The 22,175-nt window shown below is 55.7% G+C and overlaps 1 protein-coding gene across 2 annotated transcripts in view; it reads right to left on the bottom strand.

The window, feature by feature from the left end:
• Positions 1 to 2,080, bottom strand: part of GALNT9 (polypeptide N-acetylgalactosaminyltransferase 9) — a 120,788-nt gene extending 118,708 nt beyond the window's left edge. For both annotated transcript variants that reach the window (XM_037816844.1, XM_037816845.1), the window contains exon 1: positions 1,195 to 2,080. In XM_037816844.1, the coding sequence (XP_037672772.1) occupies positions 1,195 to 1,444 (250 nt within the window). In that variant the 5' untranslated portion in view covers positions 1,445 to 2,080. The remainder of the gene's footprint in view (positions 1 to 1,194) is intronic.
• Positions 2,081 to 22,175: the final 20,095 nt, after the last annotated feature.

Genomic DNA, 22,175 nt, shown 5'->3' with positions numbered 1-22,175 from the left:
CAGGTGGCAGGGAGGGCTGCAGGTCTCCCAGGCCTGGCGTGGGTGGGCGCGCCGTCTGCACCTGGGATGCCACTGAGAAGGGCCACCTGGGGAATGTGCCTGACCCCACAAGGCCGGGATCCCGCTGCCACACCTCCTCCTCCTCCTCCCACCACAAACACAGGCACACTCCCCCGACATCCATGCCTTGCACAGTCTTCAAGAATTGGGGAGTTTTGTGCAATGAGAGGAGACCACATCAATCTAAGATGTTTTTGCAAATTACAAGGTAAATACATGATTACTTCCCTTCTCAAATTATGGGTAATTACACCTGCACTAAGTGTAATAATCACAGACAAAGCACTGTTGATGCAATCACCAGGAACGATGTTTGCTCAGCAAAGCCTGCCCTGCCTCTGACAATGAATACAGAATTTGGAGCAGCAAAAAAAAGGGAAGAAAACCGCATCAAAAATATTTCCCTGCCCCCAGCCTCTGCAGGAGAGATGACGGGTTGTAACAGCCTCTCTACTCAGAAGGGCTCGCTCACCGCCTGTCGACACTGCACCAGGCAGCCGGCCACCGTCGGGGTGTGGGCAGAGCTGAGTGCGCGGGGGTCTCGGCTCCCATGCCAGGCAGCACAGCCTACAGCCCGACCCCTCTCAGCTGCTGCTCCAGCCCTCTCCAGCCTCCCCAAACCCCCGCCCACCCCCAGAGTGAATTTCACTCCTTTTTGCTCTCCAGACAGCAGAGCGCCGTGGCTAAGAGTTCTGACTCTGGAAATCGCTCAAGCCCTGAAGTTGAACCCTGGCTTTGCTCCTTGAGAGCTGGGTGACCTTGGGGTAGTTTAGCTAATGTCTCTGTGCCTCAGTTTCCCTTTTTCTGAAACAAGTATAATGATATCATCTTCCTTATGTATTTGTGCGGCTTAAGTAAACACAGTAACTTGCGTAGGGCATTTTTAGGGCAGTGGAACTATTTTGTGATACTGTAATCATGAATCTGCTACATTATGCATTTATCAAAAACCATACAATCGTTCAACACAAAGAGCGAATTTACCAGTGTTGGTGCATCGATGCACAAATGTCCACAGCAACACAAGGTGATAACAACAGAGAAAGGGAGGGGCGTCCTCCGTACCTTCTCTGCAGTTTCCTATAAACCTAAGATGCTCCAACGAACCCCCCCAAGATACCCGCTGTCACTTACTTGCTGTGGCTGCTGATTCTGGTCCCCCAGCTGGAGTCTCAGGTCCTCCCTCCTCCTCCTTTTGATGGAAAACTTGGTTCCGTGGCCTGCCCCACTCTTTGGGTTTCTCCCCAGTGTGCTGTGTGGCAGCAGTGGTCAGCTGTCCACCCCGTGTCCACTTTGGTCTGGGGTGGTGAGGGGGCCACGTTAGAAAACCACACTCTAATGTCCTTGCACGGAGGAGGGACCCCATGACAGAGTTCAGGCCCATGAGGCAAGAGGACAAGTCGTCTTGGGTTCTCAGGGGAAGTGCCACTGTTCCGATTTAGGTGCTACCACTTCTACTGTCTTCTTCCTCCTTGGAATGTGATGTGACACTGGGCAGTGCAGCAGCCATCTTGCAGCCGTGAGGTCAAAGGGCACACACTTGGGGACGGTGGAGTAGAAACCAAGAGAGGGTCTGAATTCTTGTTGACATCTGAGCATCACTGCAGCCCGGCATGGCTGGCCAACTTGCTGCCTGTTTGCTTGAGCTGCGGTTTGCAGAAACTGGGCGGTTTCTGCCAAGAGCGGCTGAGCATGGTCCTAAACGAAGTGAGCTGCGCACGGGAGCAGGCCCCTCATGTCCGCGCACCACAGCACCCGGGCCTACAACCCCACACACATGCCCAGCCCCTGACCAGCAACCCCAATGGCTCAGGCTTCTATCCACATGATAAGTGGCACGTCGTCAGGAAGCAACAGAAGAGAAAGACACGTTTGGGACAGGCTTTATCCAGCATGGAAAGGGAGGGAGCCCAAAAATCTCCCCTGTGCAGCCTGAGATGGGCAGAGCTGAGTGTGGAGCTCTGCGCGCCCATGAAGGCAGGCCCAGTGTCAGGAGCCCCGGGAAGAGAGTGAGTCTGCGTCAGAGCAGCCCAGCCTTAAGGGGGCCGAGCAGGGGCCGCGTCTGCAGACCTGGGGCCCGCAGACGGGAGCCCAGCCCCACTTCCTCTTAATTTGCTTAATTTAAACCCAAAAGAACTTCTGCATTTTCTCTGCACATCTGTGCATCTCAGCCCAGGAAGTGGGCAGCATCTCAAGGTCTGGCACAGCCCCCCCGGTGCCTTCCTGAGATGAAACCTCTTCTGTCGACGCAGCACACAGGGGCCTGGAGTCCAGGTCTGCGAGATGACTTGGAAAGGCTGTGACCAAGCAGGGCTGCAGCCCCCTCCCTCCCTCCTGCCGCAGGTAGACTGCCCAAGTCCTGCTTCCCATGCCAGGGGAGGGCTCGTCGAGCAGCAGTGCCAGGGGCGGGGCCCTCCAGCAGGTACAGTGGGCCAGCCAAGACCTGGACAGTAGATTTATCTTCGCCGCCACTCAGTTTCTCATGGGCCACGTGGATACTCGCAGCAGTCAGGGTCCGTCTGTCACAGCAAATGGCAGCTGAAGGAGACTTAAATCAAAAGAGGAGATTTACAGGCTGACAGAACAAAAGGTCCAGGTAGTGGAGGCATCGGGCACACCTGGGTCCTGGAGCTTGACCATCGTCAAGACCACAACCCTCCCTCCCACTATGGCCTGTTCCGAAGCCCCTTTCCCAGGCAGCCCGAAGGCCCAGCCAACACTTCTCAGGCCCCTTTCAGGTGGGAGGACAGTGTCCCAGCATCACGAGGCTGGCACTCAGCTCACAACTCACCCTTCGCTGGCCTGGGGCTAGTACCCGACCTCCCACCCGAGCACCTACCTCCACCTGAGACCTGAACACAAGTGGGGTGCCAGCCAGGGAGGGGGCCTGGGAGCCACGGTGACAGCCGCTGTCTCCGCCCTTGGATGCTGCCCCCAAGGTGGGAGGGGAGGAGGGGCAGGGCTGCTCCCCAGGGAGCCTCTCCCGACACCTGGGGCCTGCAACCACCCGTTCCTACTCACTCTTTCCCAAACAGCAGAGACCCAGCCAGCAACCCAAGGCAGGTTGGGTGCAGGCTACCCCAGTTCCCAGCCAGCACCCGCAGTTCCCAGCTAGCACCCCCAGTTCTCATCCTCTGCCCGGCGCACTGTGCCCCATCCAAGGAAGGACAGTGGTCCCGGGTGATTGCTCTGCCCTGCCAGGGACACGTCCAGGTGGGGACAGAGAGTTTCACCCAGTAAATGCCCACTGGACGCGCACACACATGTACACACACATCCACACAGGCACACACACATGCACACACACCTCCTTAGGCATGCGCACAGGCACACACATGCACACATGCACACACACTTACACACACAGGTACACACACGTGCACACACACCCCCTCAGGCATGCGCACAGGCACACACAGATGTGCACACATATGCACACATGCACACGTATTCACACTCACACAGGCACACACACACATGCACGCACGCACACCCTCAGGCATGTGTACAGGCACACACAGATGTGCACACACATGCACACGCACTTACACTCACACCAGCATGCACATACAGAGCACACACGCTGCCCAGGGTCTGGGTCCTGCCCCAAGGAAGCAGCCAACTGCTGCTTCCAGGTCACACTGTGAGACTGTTCGCTGCCAGTCCAGGAGCCCAGGGCCAGCCGTGTGGCCAACAGGGACCAGATCCGAGAATGCAGATGAGACAGCGCTAGGAGTTTTAATTTTTATTTTACTTGAAATTCAACATCAAATAGTAACAGTGCCACTTGGAGGAACACATTTCCACATTATACTAAAACACAAGCGATGGTTTTTAGCAGAAGCTGGAGGCTGTGAGTCCCAGGGTAGCATCCAAGAAGGGGTGGGGGCAGCAGCAGGCGCCGGGTCCGTGTCTGAGCGGGCAGAGGGCGCAGGGGTCAGCAGGGCCGGGCCCAGGCCGGTCACCCTGCACCTGGTGGAGGGGTCTGAGGGGCCTGGCCGGTGAGCCTTCAGCTTCCTGGTCTCCCCACAGAAGACAGCAGAGAAGCCAGGGGGGCGGCACGGGAGACCCCCGTCCCCTCGCTGCGCTGCCCCACCCCTCCCCCATGGGTCCCAGGGCGGGCGGAGGGGCCGCCTGGAGAAGTGCTTCCCACATGCTACCAGTGCTCTTCAGCCTTTCTGCGGCCTCAGCGAGATGGCCCTCCCACCCCCTGCCCCCAGGACCACCTGCAGCCGTCTGCCGTTGTCCTTTCTCGGGGCTCCCCGGGGCAGCCCTGGCCACCCCTAACTCTCCCTTGGCCACAGACTCCAGGAGGAGATGCCCTGAGCTTGGCTGCCCCCACTGCCTCTCCAGCCAGGCTGCGGACCCCCATACACCCTGCCCCCTTCAGGCAGGCAGAGACCGGGCCCCTTGTCCATGTGTGCCCCACCCCAACCCTAGGCTGGCACAGTTGGCCCCGCAGCCTCCACCCACCCTCCCAAGGCTTGGGGGCTGCTCCTCAGGCACCAAAAACTAGGGGGAATGGAGCAAAGAGCCAACAAGAGGATGTGGGAAACGACATGGCGCACCCAAACAGTGGGATTCTCTTTAGTCATTAAAACGAATCCTGTTATTAAAAAAGGTGACTTTCAGGACGGATTACATTTTTGACAAACGTGCAGGATATCGTGTTGTAAGTCCAGGCGCACAATCAGGCGGGGGCAGCTCCTGGGCCTTGGCTGAGAGCGGCCAGGCTGAGGCGCACAGCCCACCCGCATTTTCCTACTTAACTTCTCTTTATTTCACAGATTTTCTGCAGTGCACATAAATTACTAACATAAATCAGGAGCCAGCATGCTTCAATTCTATACAAGTTAAAATGCAGAGGACAATAAACAGGCCGTGGACAAGCTGCCCTGTCCACGGCGCCAAGCGCTGGCTGAGCTCAGCAGCTCCGAGCTGGGTTCCCAGCCGGATGCTCCTGCCCGTGCCTTCCCAGGACCGGACGGCAGACAGGCCTCGGTCCAACTCTAAGTTCCACTCTAAACAAGGACATGCATCTTTATTTCGAGGCAATTTTACTTAAGAGCCTCCTAAAATCTGCTCACTTCCAGGCCGAAAATCACTCAAAACCAAATGAGTTTCCTCACTGACAAAACATGCGCTCATTCTCAGCTTTGGAGACAACGGAGCTGAGCTCCTTCCCCTCCCTACCCGCCCCCACCCCCACCAGAGGAAAGCCACCCTCGGCTTGGTGATCCTGCGTGGTTGGGGGATACTGTTCTAGTTTGCTAATCCTGCTGGAAAGCAAAACACCAGAGATGGATTGGCTTTTATAAAAGGGGGTTTATTTGGTGACACAGTTACAATCTTAAGGCCATAAAGTGTCCAAAGTAGCACATCAGTAATCAGGTACCTTCACTGGAGGATGGCCAATGGTGTCCGGAAAACCTCTGTTAGCTGGGAAGGCACATGGCTGGCGCCTGCTCCAAAGTTCAAGTTTCAAAATAGCTTTCTCCCAGGATGTTCCTCTCTAGGCTGCAGTTCCTCAAAAACATCACTCTTAGTAGCACTTGGGATATCTGTCCTCTCTTAGCTTCTCTGGAGCAAGAGTCTGCTTTCAACGGCCATCTTCAAACTGTCTCTCATCTGCAGCTCCTGTGCTTTCTTCAAAGTGTCCCTCTTGGCTGTAGCAGCTTGCTCCTTCTGTCTGATCTTATATAGTGCTCCAGTAATTTAATTCAGACCCACCCAATGGGTGGGCCAACACCTCCATGGAAATTATCCAATCAGAGTCATCACCCTCAGCTGGGTGCGGTGCATCTCTACGGAAACACTCAAAGAATTACAATCTAATTAACACTGATAGGTCTGCCCACCCACAAAGATAATTATGTTTGGGGGGACATAATACATTCAAACTGGTACAGATACCCAGGCCCCCTGCCCCCAAATTCTTCCTGGCGTCCTGGCCCCTGCTTGGCCATCCAATAGCATCAACATGTTTCAGGCACAGACGGGACAATCTCCCTCCAGTGGAGCCCCCAAGACTCTTCCCTGGAGTGGCTGGGGAGTGCTGAGGGCGAGGCGGTCAGCCGGGCCTCTCCCAGGCCCAGGCCCCACAGGAGCTGCCCCGTCCCTCCAGCCTGCTCTTGCTGGTGAGTCATCAGGCTTTTGCCACAAGAAGAGTAATAACCAGGCACCCAGGAGACAGCAGGTGCTCGGCCCACCCGGTGGCAGGCAGGGCTCTCCTGACCTGGGCCCCCTCCCGCCCAGGGTGGCCACTGTTGGCTGCTCTAGGCTGGGCGCATCTTGCTCTCCAGCATGCGAGCCCCGGTGTCCCCTCAGGGTGGTGGCAGAGGCAAACATGCAAGAGAAGACACGCATTACATCTGCTCACATCGTATCGGCCGGAGCACATCGCCCAGCCAAACTCAGAATCAAGGAGCAGGGCGGGGAAATGGCCACAAAGTCACAGGGCAAAGGGCATGTGGAGTAGGGGGCTGCAGAACTGGGACCCTGACACGATCAGCTCACGCACTGCCTTCCTTGCCTGGGCCACGCTGTCCCGCAAACTGACGTAGCCCATCCATCCTCAGGACATGGACCTGCAGCCCCCGGCTTCCTTTTGCTCACGCACGCCTCCTCACAGAAGCCCGCCAGGCCACCTGAGACTAAGGCAGGACCCCCTTGTGCACCCTCCCTTGTCCTCGTCACAGCTGAGAACTCATTCGAGATGGAAGCCCCCAGAGATGAAGACTGTGCCCACCTCACTTCCCACCAAACTCATCGACTCGCAGGCTGTGGCCCTAGGTGCCAGCAATGACAAGCAGAACTGGGAGTCTCTGGCCCTCCCGGGTCCAGCACTGCACACTGGGCAGTGTGTCCTGTTCAGTTTAACCCCCACAAAACGGTCTCTGACAACACCCCCCCTCGCCTCCTTCCCTCAGGGAAAGTGACTCTCAGGAGGACGAGAGCTGAGCGCCCCAAACTCCTCCCCTTCCGCTGCCCAGCCACGCGGGACCTTGGCCTTGGCCTCCACTGCCCGCTCCCTCTGGCCCGGCGTGAACCTCTTCAAGGCACCAGCAGGGCGTCCATGTCTGGCCCCAGGGCAGCCGCTGGTGTCCCTCCAGCAGGCAAGACACATGCACTGTGAGAGATGCACAATGCAACAGACCCCGTGTGCTCAGAGAGAGAAACTGATGGTCATTACGGCGGAAAGTCCCTTCAAACTGTAACCACCATTCTGACACTAAAATAAATGATTTTTAAGAAAGAGACTGGTGGGCTAGCAAAACTGCACATTTTCATGGATAGTCCCAATCTGGAGCAGAGCAGAGGGGACCCTTCACATTTCCTCCCCTCTAGGAAAACGGCTGTCAGGGACAGACTCAGGTGTTGATAGAGAGCGTGGAGCTCTCTGACAGGAGCAGGGACTGCAGACTCCATGGGAGCCCAGCGCCTAGGGGTCTCGCCCCTTGCGAATGAGACACGCCCCTTCCATTAAGTGGAAGGAAACCTGCGGGGGGGTCTGCATGGCTGCGGCTGCGAGGGGCCGGAAGCCGGGCTGCATGGTGGCAAGCCCCTCGTTACAGAGCGTGGGCCCCAGACCAGCACCATCGGTGTCACCTGGAACTCACCGGAAACGCACAGTCTCAGGCCCCCCTAGACCTGCTGAGCCAGACCTGCATTTCAACACAATCTCCTGCGGTACTTACAGCCCCAGTAAGAAACCCAGAGGTGGGCAGCTGCTTGGCCCTGTTCCCATGGTTTGAGGATGTCACCCTGAAGTCTCTGTGAAAGAACACTCTTGATTGTTTCCTCATGGTTATGAGATGTCTGCAGCATCACCCACCACCATGCTATACTTCAGGAAGAAAGGAGGAAGAGTGGCAGGGGAGGGGTGCACCTGTGCCTGGAAGAACACAAACCTTCCCGAGAAATCCCCACAGACCAGGACGGTGCCACACAGCTATTCCTGACTGCAGAGGAAGCTGCGAATAACAGCTGGGCACACTGCCACCCAAACAAAATCAAGGTCTTATTAGAAAAACAGAGAAGAGCAGCTGTGAGGTGGGCAAGCAGCACCGTCTGCTGCACCACACCTGCTTCGAGAGAGAGCACACAGTCCTTCCCAAGCAAGCCTCTTCCCCCACAACAGGTCAAATGCTCAAACCAACGTGCAGAGGGGAAAGCAAATCTATCAGACGCACCAACCCAGAGGAGAGGGAACGCTGGATACTTGACGCCCGAGCATGTCTAGTCAAGGCACCAAGACACATGACAGAAGGAGGGGATGGGAGAGAGACGGGCGGGAGAGGAGATGCAAAGCTCAGGCGGAGGGCACGGCTCACTAACTGTGGGACTGAAGAAAGGTTCTCTTTTTACCCGCTAAAACAACTGAATAACAACATGAATTCAGCAGAAATAAAAGCTTAAAATAAGGTGGTAAAATAACAAACTGATAAAGAGATTGCAGAGCTAGGAAAATAAATTGAGGACAAAAACAGCACCATTCCAGAACTAATAACTAACCAGAAGTCAAGAGGAAAATAATACCACTACTGAAAATCACTTTTGAAAGAATTTTACAATTTCTTATCATTACAGAAGTAGTTGTGTGCATTGTAGAATATTAGAAAATGTAAAAAGAGAAACACAGAACTCCTTATTTCCAAAGTAACTCTACCTTTTCCACCCAGTGTAAACTTCCAGATGTGTGCACATATGTAAGTGTACATGATTCTGCCAAAATTAGGACACGCTGTGCCATCTCCTCTGTCACCTGTTTTTATCACCTTTCCACACAACCGTATGTTGTCTCAGCTAATATTAGGATCAATCTCAAGTTTTCTGAACTGACCTAAAGCTTGTCCTGCTGGCCTTCTGACCAGGTCAGCCGAGAACATACCGCCTGGGCTGACTCACCCAGCACGCCTCTCCTCGCGACGCTGACCTGCTCAGCACGGCACCCTAAGCTGCTGGCTCGTCTGGCTGCTCCCTCGAGGTGTCAGGTAGCGTGTTCCCCTGCCTCCGGCATCACCTGTGAGCAGGAGGTTACGTATAAATTCGGTCACGTATGAACTCAGACAGAACACCTGGGCGGCCGTGCACCGTGGGTGGTGCTGGGAGTTCACACTGTGCCACACAGCGGGCACTGGGCGTCTGGCTGAGGCTGACCCCGATGCGGACAGTGGCATGTGGCTCCGCCATCTCCCAGTTATCCCTTCAACCCTGCAAACAGAAAGCGCTAAGGTGCTACTTTTGTACTTTATAGATATCCAACCCCTCATCAACCCTTCCCTGAACGCTTTTCACGCTGATTTATGATCCTTGCCTGGATTTATAATTTCACTGGAGTTTGCCATATTATATCTTTGTAATTCTATTATTTCTATATGGATAATCTTGCTTGGAAAATCAAATTATTGCTATATAAGAAAGGCTTGAGATATGCAGAGTAAATGTAGATGAAAAAGACAACTGAGAGAGAAACTGATCAATATGGAAGACTTACAAAGAAAATTTCACGAGGGAAATTGATTTCCCTGAAGTCAATAACCCAACAAATGGAAGACATAATGTATTCAAAGAACGCATAACTCAAGAAATTTCCCTGAAACAATATTTTAAAACCCTGTCTGCCAAATCTAAAGGGGATATGGTTTTCCAGGAAATTTTGATACCATATATTCAACACTGAGAAATATCTTTAAGAAGAATCCTGTGCCAGCAGAAAATAAATCATTTACAAGGAAAACCAACAGGGTGACCCCGATGTCTGCAACAACCCCCAGTGCTGGGAGGCCAGGAGCCCAGGGGGACAACGTCCAGGATGGGGAAGGCTGCGTAGCTCCCAGGCCCAGGCCAGAGAAGACCGCGTCCAGGTGCCAAGGCGGGGGATCCTCCAACGTGAAGCAACCAAAGCCCCCAAGAGCCCCTCCTGGAAAGGTGGGCACCATGCAGCGATGGGCCAAATTTGGGTCAAATTTCAGGATCAGAAATGCTTTGCTGAATCCTCTGGAAGATGTCCAACTCCAAGCAGCGCTGGAATTATCACTGTAGAACCAAGTGTCAGTGTGTCAATCAGGACAACAGAAAATAAGGGTCACCCAGCAAGAGTCAAGTGGCAGGAAGGGGACACGCAGACGTCCGAGCACACTAATCGCCCTTATTTCACAGCTCTATCCGAAATAAAAAACATGTTCTAAAAAGATGACTCAAAGCTCTTAATGTTCTTCATGAACTTTTTTTTAAACTACACTTAGAGGGATCTTTTGAGAAATAATAGATTCCAGAGAAAGAGGTTTTATTTGCATTTCAAAAGCTCCCTTATTTCCATTTTCTCATCTTAAACCCAAGTAAATGAAACTTAACTCCTTCATTGAAAATAGCATCTGTAGAACAGTCACATTTTTACAAAAGTATTTCTATTCACTGATCTCTCTCTGCATTATCTGGAATAATGATCACTGAATATGAATGGCAGTTTTTCCTCGGACTTTGAATGAGTTTTTGCACTGTTACCTTTGTACTTCCATGCATTGATTAAATTCTTTATAATGAGCACATTTTCTTTTCATAAAAACAATAGAAAACCTTTTCTCCAAAGGAAAAATATAAAGGGACTAGAAGAAATATGCCAAGATTTTAAAAATTGCTAATTCTAGGTCACAGCAATATAAATTTTTTGTACTATTCTGCATTTTTTTTTAATTTAAAAAATAAAAAGGAAAAAGGCATCTCCATCCCTCAGACTGTTGAAGCTGGCTACTTCCTGTGGTTGGTTTTCAGAGTGACATATTTTATCCCACTCCATGGCTGAGGCGCAGGGACTCACCCGCAGGAGAGAGGGGACCGTCTGTGGCTGGGCCCTTCTGGGTGCAGCCAAGGCTCCTTCCAGGGCTGCAGCCGACACCCGTGCCCTGGGCCGCTGTGCTCCTGAGAGGGCCGCCCTGCACCCCAGGAGAAGGGCGTGGCCAGCAGGGCACGTCCCCCTAATTGGGGCTTGAGGGCTGGAATTGAGGGGGGAATGTCAGGACAGTGCACAGCATTCAGGCAGCCCCCAAAATGTGGGCAGGAACCCTCTGGAGCAACCTGGCTTCTGCAAGCCCCAGCCTCAGAGAAGTAAGCCACGAGGTCAACTGGAACGGTCACTTCCAGGCCTGCTCACTGTGATCCACCCTCTGTCTCCGTGCATTTACTTGCTCTAGGGCTTTTACATTTATAAACGTTTGTCCTGTGCCTGGCGTAGCTCACTCATGATTCTGAGGCTCACCCACAGTGTCACGGGCGTTAGGTTACTTCTGGCGATGCAGCACGTTCTCTCCCCCTTCCTTCCTCTCCTCTCTTCCTTTCCTTCCTTTTCCTCTCGGTTGGTAACAGGCCCATGGTCAACTCAGACCCCAGGTCCGCCCCTGCAGGCTCCAAAATGCAGACATCTCCACCCTGCCCTGCTTCAGTGTCTTAGTTTGAGCACAGTCTGTTCCAGAAGTCTCACAGTGACTCCACTGGCTCTTCACTCTATTCGTCTGGAAATGTGACCAGCACAACGTGAGGTCAGTCACGTCCCCACCCAGGTCCTGGAGTGTGCGTGGTTCCGTGGGTCTAGGTTAGCGCTCTCCCCTCTGGCTGAGACACCCGAGGCCTCATTCACCAGGTCATCTCAGCACGGACAGGAGGGGCTGCTGGAGCCGGCCTCTGCTCAACGGGGCGGCACGCATGCTTCCCTGCTGTGGTCTTCGGGCTTCCAAGGTGGGGAAGGGGCATCAGGGCGTCAACATGTCAGCCAGTCAGACCGCCTGACCTACAGCTGCCAGAGCCCCTGTCCTGGGCGAGGGCACGGGGCCAGAGAGGGGATTTACCCACGACCGGAAGTGCTGCTCACCTCCAGGGCACCGTGTTTCCGATGGGAGGGAGAGGAAAAACAGATTCTTCGCCAGGTTCCCCTGTTCCCGCTCGTTCCCACCGGCCATCCGCCAACCCCTCTGGGAACACGCCTGAGGGATGTGACCAGTGACCAGGACCCAGGCTGGCAGAGGTCACGGAGCCGGACACTCGGCACCAGCCCGCACACAAGCCCTGGCGCTTGCCCTGGCACTTGCTCCTTCCCAGTGTTCAGGCTGGGCCCTAGGCCAGGAGGCGGGTGGCCCTCAGCTGGGGCCCCTGGGGAGGAGGCCCCCAACAGGCGCTCATGGGCCTGGCCTGGGCCTTCCGGTGGCGGGAGAGAGGTCTGACTCCCCGCTGCCAAGAGACGCAGAAAGAACAGCCATCAACCCTCGTCATTCACAGACCCCGCATCTGCCACAACGCGTGTGCAGCCCAGCCCCAGAGCCGACATTCACGGCCCTTCCGTGGTCATCTGTGCACATGCACAGCGCAGTGGACACCTGAGTCACCGACAGCCGCGTTCCCAGGTGAGGTTGAAGCAGGTGAGGTACTCCACCTTCTGGCTTCAGCTCTCATCAAGTGTCCCCTGCGTGGCATAGTTAGCGCCACATTTGTTTAAAACGGCCCCAAGCGTGGTGCTGAAGAGCCGTCACGCGTGCCCGGTGGCAAGAAGGCTGCACACCCACGTGTCGGACGAGCTCCGTGCAGGCGGAGCGATGGCGCCGTCGGCCATGAACGCACTGCTGGCGCAGCGACGGGCTCTATTAAATGAGGGTCTTTAAACAGGAGACCCGTGGAACCAGGCTGTGTGGGAACTTCTTGAAGAAAATGCTGTGAGCAGGGACTGGAACCCATCCCTGTCTTCCCAAGAGACACGGTTCAGGGTTTACTGATTCGGAGTCAAAGGGGACTTCATAGAATATAAACGCACGAATGACGAGAACCAACTGTTTACCCATCCCATAAACAGACTCTAACCCCAGACGAGGCTAAAACCTGCCCACTCGTTCAGCAGACTTTCCTGAGCACCTACCATGTGCTCTGTGCCAGGCCTGGGGACACAGCTCGGGATGAAGCATGCCGAGTCCCTACTCCCTACCCTCCTAGTAGGGCAGACAGGCCATAATTAACTCATGAACGTCAGAGAGCGACGAGTCCTCTGAAGACACGAGAGTGAAGCAGAGGACGGTGGCTGGTGGGCAGTTTCTCTTAAGTAAGGTGGTCAGGGATGTCTGCCCATGGGAACTGCATTGGCACGTGCATCTGAATAATGGGAAGAATCAGAGCGTGAAGATCCAGACGCGTTTCAGACATAGGGCAGAACGGGCACAAAGGCCCCGGGGCTGGAGAGCAGAAAAGAAAGGAAGCCAGTGTGGCTGGGGCCGTGAGATCCCCGTGGTGGATGGAGCTAAGCCCCGGCCAGCCTTGATGACTAAGTGCGGTGGGAAGCCACTGGAAGCTCTTCAGCAAAGAAATGGTACACGTGGCTGCTGCGGGGCCGGCGCAGAAGCAAGAGACCAGCTGGGAGGCTACCGTGGAGGCCCAGCACCCCGCCGTCATCCTCACACCCCGGCTGTGACAATGGGGGCCCCTGCCCACCCGCCAGCAGCGTCCCACACTGCCCCTGCTGAGGGGCGCCGGCGGGGAGGCCCCAGCTGCTCCGAGACGATGATGATCATGCTGTGCAGACAAGGATGACAGAACACCAGAAACAAAGCTCAGACGCGCTAAAACCAAGAATGCATGAGGAGCCACACTGAAGCGACACAATGCCTCCAAACGAGGCTTCCAGAAATCGGGCTCCACTGCGAAAGCACAGCAACAAAACACTCAAAAGCCCCAAATTACGCACTGTGCACCCAGCAGTTTCTGCAAGAAAAATCGTTCTCAGTTTTGCGCCTCTGTGCAGGTGGCCACAGCGTGAGTGGCATCGGCCCAAGCTTTGGGCTGTTCCAAGGGGAAGAACTTTCTCCGCAGAAGATCCCTGCCCTGTAGTTCCAGAAAACCAGCCGCCCAAAATAATTGCTTCACAATGGACTGCATGTTGATGTCTGAAAACAACCAGCAAATCGGGCAACTGTGCTCTGTCCACAAGCTGAGATTTGATTACTTTTTTATCACTAAATTAAATCCTTTCTCTTGCTTGTCTCGTCACATTAAATCTCTTCAAATCTTAATAGACTGCAGTTTCCCTCTGTGGCTCCAGTGCTGATTTCGGGGTCTGGGTGCACAGGGCCAGAACGGGAGCGAGGGGGGCAGACACTGCGGGGAGCGCTCGGGGCTCCTGGGAGGGGAAGGCCGAAGGCGAGGGGCTGGCGCAGCCACCACAGCCACGAGCTGGTGCCCCGGCCACTCCAGCGGAGACGCCTGGCAGGCTCCTGCCCTTGCCTCCAGACCCACGGAGTCCTGAGCGGAGCTCCGCGGACTCTGCACAATCCCCCACCTGCCCTCCGTCTCTCCTCCCTCCTCGTCTCGGGGTCACCCTCCAACTCCAGCGTCCGTGCGCACCACGAAAGCCGGCCCACCAGCTAGCTCAGGGCAGAGCCAGCCTCCAGGCTTGTGTGCAGAGGGCACTTGGCGACCTCAAGGGTCCACTCTGACAAGTGACACGTGCGGGCGCCTGCTAGGACAAGCTTGCCGCTTAACCTCTGTGAAATGAATCCTAGCACGTCTGCAACACCTAACGTCACCCACGCGGCCCTGAAGGTGAAGAAGAGGGCCTGTGAGCCGTGTGTGTCGACCTTCTTCACCTGAGGACCCGGAGCACTCTCGAGAGTCCTCAAAGCCCTGACAGTCTCAGGGGGCACAGCAGTCGGCAGGCTAAGCTCTGCCATGCAGGCAATAAACCCCAATCCCAACGGCTAGAACAACAAGGGTTAAAACTCACGACAGTCAAGAGCTGGAAACAACTACGTGAACGTCGACAAACCACGTGAACGTCGACAGACGAACGGTAAAGAGAACGTGGTCTGCCAGCCAACAGAGCACTGAGGGCCGCAGAAAGGGAGGACGGCCTGACGCCCGCGACACTGCGGGTGAACCTCAGAGTCATGAGTGAGCTACGCCAGGCACAGGACAAACGTTTATAAATGTAAAAGCCCTAGAGCAAGTAAACGCACGGAGACAGAGGGTGGATCACAGCGAGCAGGGCCAGCAGGGCAGGGGTTACTGGCCAATGGGGACAGATGAGAAGCTCCTGGTAAGGGTGGTGGTGATGGCGGCACGACGCGGTGAATGTGACAAGGCCGCGGAACAGCCCACTACACATCGAAGGGCTCCCTCTACCTCCGGCTCACACTACGTGCCCGTCACAGCTGAGGCACCCTCCACGCTCAGGGACTCAGGTCCTGGCCCAGCACCCACCCAAAGGCCTCCTCCTGCACAAAGGGAGAAAGGTCAGAGGTCGGGCGCCAGGCGCTAAGTGCTCCAGCCCAGAGGGACACAGGTCAGCCGAGGGGGTACACAGCACAGCCCAGAGGGACCCAGGTCAGCCCAGGGGAGCACAGGTAAGCACAAGGGGACGCAGCTCAGCCCAGGGGGACACACAGCCCGGGGGTCATGAGTCACTTCCACTTACCATTCACTGGCCAGAGCCAGCACCGCGGCCTGGCCCAGCACGGGGGTGGGAAGTGCCCTGAGGGGCGCACAGACGTGCCTGTGGGTGCAGGACAGTACCTGCGCGGAGGAGGGGTGGCGGCCAGCCAGAGGCTGGAGGCACCACCCTGAGAGTGGGGCCCACCGTACACCGCGGGGAAGGACAATTAGGAAAGCGAGGGTGCGCTGGGCACCACCAGCCCGAGTCGCAACGAAGGCGGACATGGCAAATCGAGGCACAGGAACCTACTGCGAGGAGGGCGCTGCTCCCGCGGGCCCGGGGCAAGACCCTGGGGATCAGCGTCTACACGCCCAACAAAGGCTCCAGGATCGCACCAACCTCGCGAGAGACCAGAGGGAAGCCACGAGGGCAGGACACGGGTCTCCTGGAGGCTGCCAAGGGGCCCTGGCTGGCTCATCACAGGTGACGGACGCCACCCTGTCCGGGAGCTGCAGCCACCTTACAACGGTGCACCTGGGAGAAAGGGACGCCTCGTCGCGGTCAGAGAAAATAAAGGAGTAAAGGAAGTAGGCAAAGCTTCCTTACTCACCCAGACCAGCAGCGTCCGCCACCAACCCGCCTGCCTGCAGGTGCCCTACGTGTCTCCACGGCCCCAGAGCCCACCTTGCTGGCCGAGGAAACAGGACCGGAAAGGTAGCCACAAGGACTGGGCTGGACTCCAAGTGGCTGCCTGGGAAAGTACAGAGTGCAGAGCCCACAGAGGCAGACGTGGCCCCTCGGCCCATCTGCAAGGCCTTTCTCTATTTGTGGCAAGGCCAGGGATGGACAAAGACACAGAAGGCCAGAGGTGCCCCCTCCCGTCAGGAGGCTGAAGAAGAGCAGCGAGGACATGCCCACCCCTGACTCCACCTGCAGGGCGCCTTTGCCTAGACGCAGAGAGACCCACCCCACATCCCTCAATGCATGCGCCCCAGCCTCCCAGGAAGGTTGTCCATCTGTCCAGGTGTCTGCTAGAGGAAGAGGAAGCCTTCTCTGATCACCCCTTGAACCAGATGTGGTGGTTCCCCAAGCAGCTCTGTCTACGCTTGTGGGGCCTGAACTCGGACACCAGCAGCTCCCGCCTGAGGCCCACCAGCCTCGAGTCCAAATGTCGGATCTGTTTGCAGGGATGGCGCACACCCCATCAGCACCAGCTCATCCGGCCACATGGAGCCCCTGGGGCAGGGCTGCCCAATAGCCATCAGCAACCAGAGATGATGGAAGATGTGGGACAACTGGCTTCAGGCCCCGGACTATGGGGAGCCTGGAGGCTGCCCAGCCTTCTGCCTGGCAGTAGTTCCAGGGAATCCTCACAGAGCCAGCTGTCTTGCTGAGCGAGGAGACAGGGGTTGGAGATGGGAGAGGGCCGAGGAGGCAGGGTTTGTGGGTGAGTGCCCAAGGAGGGGTGCTCTGGTGGGAAGGAGCTCCGGGAACCTGCACGCAGTGGAGAACGCCTCTGGGTCTGGCTGAACACCAAGATGTGGCTGCATGAGGGAGACCCTCTGCAGAGCCAGCCAACGAGCAGCTGCCAGGAAAGGTCAGGAAGCTGTGGGCTAAATAACTGCCAGAACTCACGCAGCTTCAGGAGACATCTGCACAGGCCTCACCAAACCCCAAAACACTCAGCAGAAACCCAAACAAGTTCACACCTTAAGAGCAGGGATGAACCACTGCAAGAGTATAGGGCACACCTTAGTGAGACTTCAGAACAAGCCTTGAAAGGTGAAGCTGGTCAGCAAGTGACTAACTGCTGCCAAAACAACAATCAGCATTCTTTAAAGGAAGACAACACGATCCCTCTATTTGACAGCGCGACAGTCACAACGTCCTGGATCCAACTGCCAATCAGTAGACATGCAAAGGAGGAGGAAAACACAACCCAAACCCAGGAGAAGGCTCAGGCAACAGCGATGGGCCGGGGAGAAGGGGTTGGAGCGGACGCCCTTGGGACTGGACGTCCTGGGACGGCGCAGCTGCCTGCGGCTCCCATGGGACCTGAGTGAAGGTCAGTGAACCCAGATGTCGCACAGTCATGCTGGCGCTGATACGCTGGGCTGCCTGGAAATGGGACACAGGCCAACTCCCGGGAATTCTGAACCCCAACACCAGTGGTAGATTCCCGCAGTGGTGACTTTGGCCTAAGGACCCCAATTCCTGAAAATTCAACTAAACTAATGGAAAATGACCAAGATGCCTCTGAAAAATAAGAGCCAACTGCTCTCCAAGCTCAGATGACACACTTCCCCTCCCCAAGGAGTCCCTCGCCCTGGCTGGCACAGCAGCCACGCGGCAGGAGGAGCAGACAGGCTTAACTCTCCCAGTGGAGTGGGCTCTGGGAGCACAGGGTGCGGTGGGTCCCTGGGCTCCCTTTCCCCGTTGGCACGGGGAGAAAACTGTGCCCTGAGACACAGGCAGGGTGGTAGTGGCGACACCAGTCAGAGCGGGCCGGCCGCTGAAACCCACCAGCTCCAAATGCCAGGGTCTAACACGAGAGAGGTTTATGCCCAGTTCCTGCAAAGTCCAGTGTGGATGTCACAGCTGGGTGTCTAGTCTGTTAATGCTGCCAGAATGCAAAACACCAGAGATTGACTGGCTTTTATAAAGAGGGTTTATTTGGTTACACAGTTACAGTCTTAAGGCCATGAAGCGTCCAAGTTACGCATCAACAATCGGGTACCTTCACTGGAGGATGGCCAATGGTATCCAGAAAACCTCTCTCAGCTGGAAAGGCACATGGCCGGCGTCTGCTCCAAAGTTCTGGTTTCAAAATGGCTTTCTCCCAGGACGTTCCTCTCTAGGCTGCAGTTCCTCAAAAATGTGACTCTTAGTTGTTCTTGGGGTGTTTGTCCTCTCTTAGCTTTTCCAGAGCAAGAGTCTGCTTTCAACGGCCATCTTCAAACTGTCTCTCATCTGCAGCTACTCTCTCAGCTTCTGTGCATTCTTCAAAGTGTCCCTCTTGGCTATAGCTCCTCTTTGAAATGTCACTCTCAACTGCACTGAGTTCCTTCTGTTTGTCAGTTCATCTATATGGCTCCAGTGATTTAATTTAGACCCACCCTGAATGGGTGGGGTAACACCTCCCTGGAAATTACCCAATCAGAGTCATCACCCACAGTTGGGTGGGGCGCTTCTCCATGGAAATACTCAAATAATTATAATCTAACCAACACTGATACATCTGCCCACACAAGATTACATCAAAGATAATGGCGTTTTGAGGGACATAATACATTCAAACCAGCACAGTGGCTTTCCCCAAAGGCCGCTGCAAGACCCAAGGGCTTTTAGTCTCCTGGGGCTGCGTAACAAAGTGCCACACACCAAGGGGCGTGAAGCCACAGAAGTTTCTTCTCCCCCAGTTCAGAGGCCAAGAGTCAGATCCGGAGCCATCACAGCCATGTTCCCTCTGACACTTGTCGCTCCTGGCTTGGGGCTGCGTCCTCAGGTCCCTGCCTCCATGCTCACACAGCGTCTCCCCTCCTCTGCCCCCTTCTCACAGGGACAGCAGCATGTTGGGTCAGGGCCACCCAAACTGCTCTGGCCTCACCTTAAGTCACCGCATCTTCAAAGACCTTCCGTCAAATGTCTCCTTCACAGGTCCGGGTTAGGGCTTGAGCCTGCCTTTTGGGAGGGCATGATTCGAGCCGTAACGTCAGATTTTGTACGGTTCCTGACGTGGCCACCGCTGGGCGTGGCCTCCAGGGTGGCGGGACAGGAAGCCACGGCGGAGGCCCACCCGCCCAAGCCAGGACACAGCACACATCAGCTCCTCTCACAGCGCCGGCCAGAGCGAATCCCATGACACCGGCCTCCGGACTGGGACGTGCCTCCCCGGCGGGGCAGCTGCTTCCCCACAGCGGCCCGTCACTGTGAAGGAGGAAGACACATCCTCAGGCCCGTCATCCTCGCCACATCCGCGCTTTCCAGCCTGTTTCTCAGACCCAGCCTCATGGACTGGGAGCAGGACATCCAGAAGCTGCTTGCTCGGGAGGACAGAGATGCCCTTCTAAACGTGTCCTTCCAGGATGCGCCACGGCTCCTGGAAAAGCGCGCTCTACGGAATCACTGGCGTCCACCCCCCGCTTCCGAATTTTTCCTTGGGGAATATTTCCTGCCCACTTCTCAGTCCAGGGGCTCCCCCCACTCGCAGGCCCAGACTGGGACTTTGCTGAGGACACTGGAAGTTGGGGGCTCTTTCCAGGGGGCTGCTGAGCTGGGGGATGTGAGCCCAGAGCTGCCAGTGGATGTCCTGCAGCCCTGAGGGGAGAGTCTCCCTGCAAATGAAGCCAGCCCAGAGGGAAACAGAAGCGAGAAGGGGGTGGAGAGGGAGACGGAGGAAGAGAGAAAGCCTGGAGAGGGGGCGGGAAAGAGCCTGGGATCCAGCCTTGGACTCAGTTACAGAAACCCTCAAATTTCCTTTCAGGTGTCAGCTGCTTTGCACTGGGTTCCTGGCACTTGCAAACTCGAGTCCTAATTTAGGGTTGTGCCCACTGAAGCTCCCTGAAGCTGGCTGGATGGAAACGGGGCGGACGCCACTTGTTCCCGTGGGGCTGAGAATGGGGGTCTGCCCTGCGCCCCCACATGCCCACCATGTGAGCTCCCCCGTACCTTCGGGCACAAGGAAGGCCGGGATGCAGTTTCCAGCTGGTGCAGAAGGAAACCAGGCCTGGTGCCAACGTGCTGCCTCCAGGTGGCAAAGGGGAGCAGGGAGGGCACGAGAGCGGGTTCTCCACACACATACGCCGGTGCGTCTGAGGTGGTGTCCATGTGCACACGCGTGTTTACACGTAAGTGAGCGTGCATGTGTGCGTGTTCTCGGGACACACTGGCCCCCCGGCAGGACCAGCAGAGAACGTGCCGTCTTCTCTCACCTGGGCCCTGAACACAGCACACTTTAAACAAGAAGAGGCAGGCTGCGAGCATGTGCTCTCCTGACAGGCAAAGATGAAAGTAATCGTTCATAAATACATTTCTTCCCTTTCCTTTTCCCTAGAGTTATTCTCTCTGAAAATATCTTAGACTCTTCTTTCCAACAAAATAGGTCAGGAAAAAAATGATCCCTGAGGAAAATCCTCCCTACTGGCCAGCGCTGATAATTCTGGAAATGCCCAGTCCTTCTAGTGGAGCGCAGCCCTAAGTGAGGAGAGGCTGGACGCAGGAGCTGGGAGGGTCTCATGGTGGGCCACAGGGTCTCGCTGGAAGGCTCGCAACCTCGTTCTTCAACCCAGTGGCATCTCGGAGTGCCTATTCTGGGTATGCAAAGGAGAAAACACACAGTGTCATCCAGCTCTCCTGGTGCTCATGGCCCAGAGAAGGAGGGAACATGGTGACCTAATGCAAACTGCACGGGTCCCGAATTGGGGTTGAGCAACGTCTCACTGTGGGGATCACGCCTGGGCTGCAATCAGAGGAACAAGCATGATGTCACATTCAAAGCTAGCCCCCACACAAGGTCAGGGCCAGAGCTAGCACCACAACAGAGCAAAGTCAGGCACAGAGCTCGCCCATGACACTGTGAGATCAGGGACAGAGCTAGCCCATGACACTGTGAGATCAGGGACAGAGCTAGCCCATGACACAGTGATGTTAAGGGCACAGCTACTCACAACAAAACGAGGTCAGGGGTAGGTAAAGGTAGGCCACAACACAGTGAGGCCAGGGGCAGAGCTAGCCCATGACACAACGAGGTCAAGGGCAGAGCTGGCCGCTTGCAGAGTGAACCCAACCCTCATGTTCACCCTCCAGTGCTCAGGCGCAGCCGCCCTCGTCATAGCGGCAGCCTGCACCCAACACCAGGCCAGGAGCAAAGCGCTTTTCCTCCAGTGACAGCTTAGATTTACTGTTCACACAGTATTGATTTTTAGAAATATTTCTCCCTCTTGTGGATTTTCTGGAATGCTTAGGTTAAAGAATTTGTGATTTTTCAAGACCATGAAATTCTTCATTTTCACTTCCATGGACTCCTGAGCCTTGGTTCAGGCGAGATTCTCAGGCTCTCCCCTCATAAAGACCACCCTCTGTGTGACCCACCACAGCCTTCTCCCTGCACACAGGCACCTCCAGGCGGAGGGAGCGGGCTCTGCCCTGTGCCTTCTGAGAGCTCCCCCAGGCCGTGCAGGCCCAAGAACGCAGGAGTCTGAGAGTAAGTCCCCAGCGCCGTGTCCTCCTGGAACGGGGGCAGCAAGCGCTGGGCAGCCGAGCCTCCCCTGGCCCAAGATGGAGGTGCTCAGCTCAGACGCAGTGGTGAGAAAGCCTCTGTCTGAACCGTGTGTGTCTGCACCAGGAAGATGCGCATGCAGCATGACGTGTTTCTGTGTAGCGGTGGGTCCTCAGAGGCTCCACTGGAACATAAATCCCAGTGTGAGAATGAAATTAAGTTTAGCTTTCACACAGAATAGGTGTGCCTTGCAGGGTGGGACAGTTAAGAAATTGGCAGAAGGTTAAAAAGACAAACTGTAATCCACAGACAGTCCCCCTGCTTATCCGCCCACTATCTACTATCCTTGCAAGGTGGAGACTCAGGGTAGAGGTTCCCAAAATAGCCTCATAACTTGTTACCAAACTAGCCCAGACTGGCTCTAAAGAGGCCTGGGCATACCCATTATAGTCAGGGGTGGAGATTTGTTCCAATGGTTCCTAATGTTGCAAATTT

The sequence above is a fragment of the Choloepus didactylus genome, chromosome 23 (assembly GCF_015220235.1).
Source record: "Choloepus didactylus isolate mChoDid1 chromosome 23, mChoDid1.pri, whole genome shotgun sequence".
In the NCBI taxonomy this organism is placed as follows: domain Eukaryota; kingdom Metazoa; phylum Chordata; class Mammalia; order Pilosa; family Megalonychidae; genus Choloepus; species Choloepus didactylus.
This window is presented reverse-complemented; position numbering and strand designations above follow the sequence as displayed.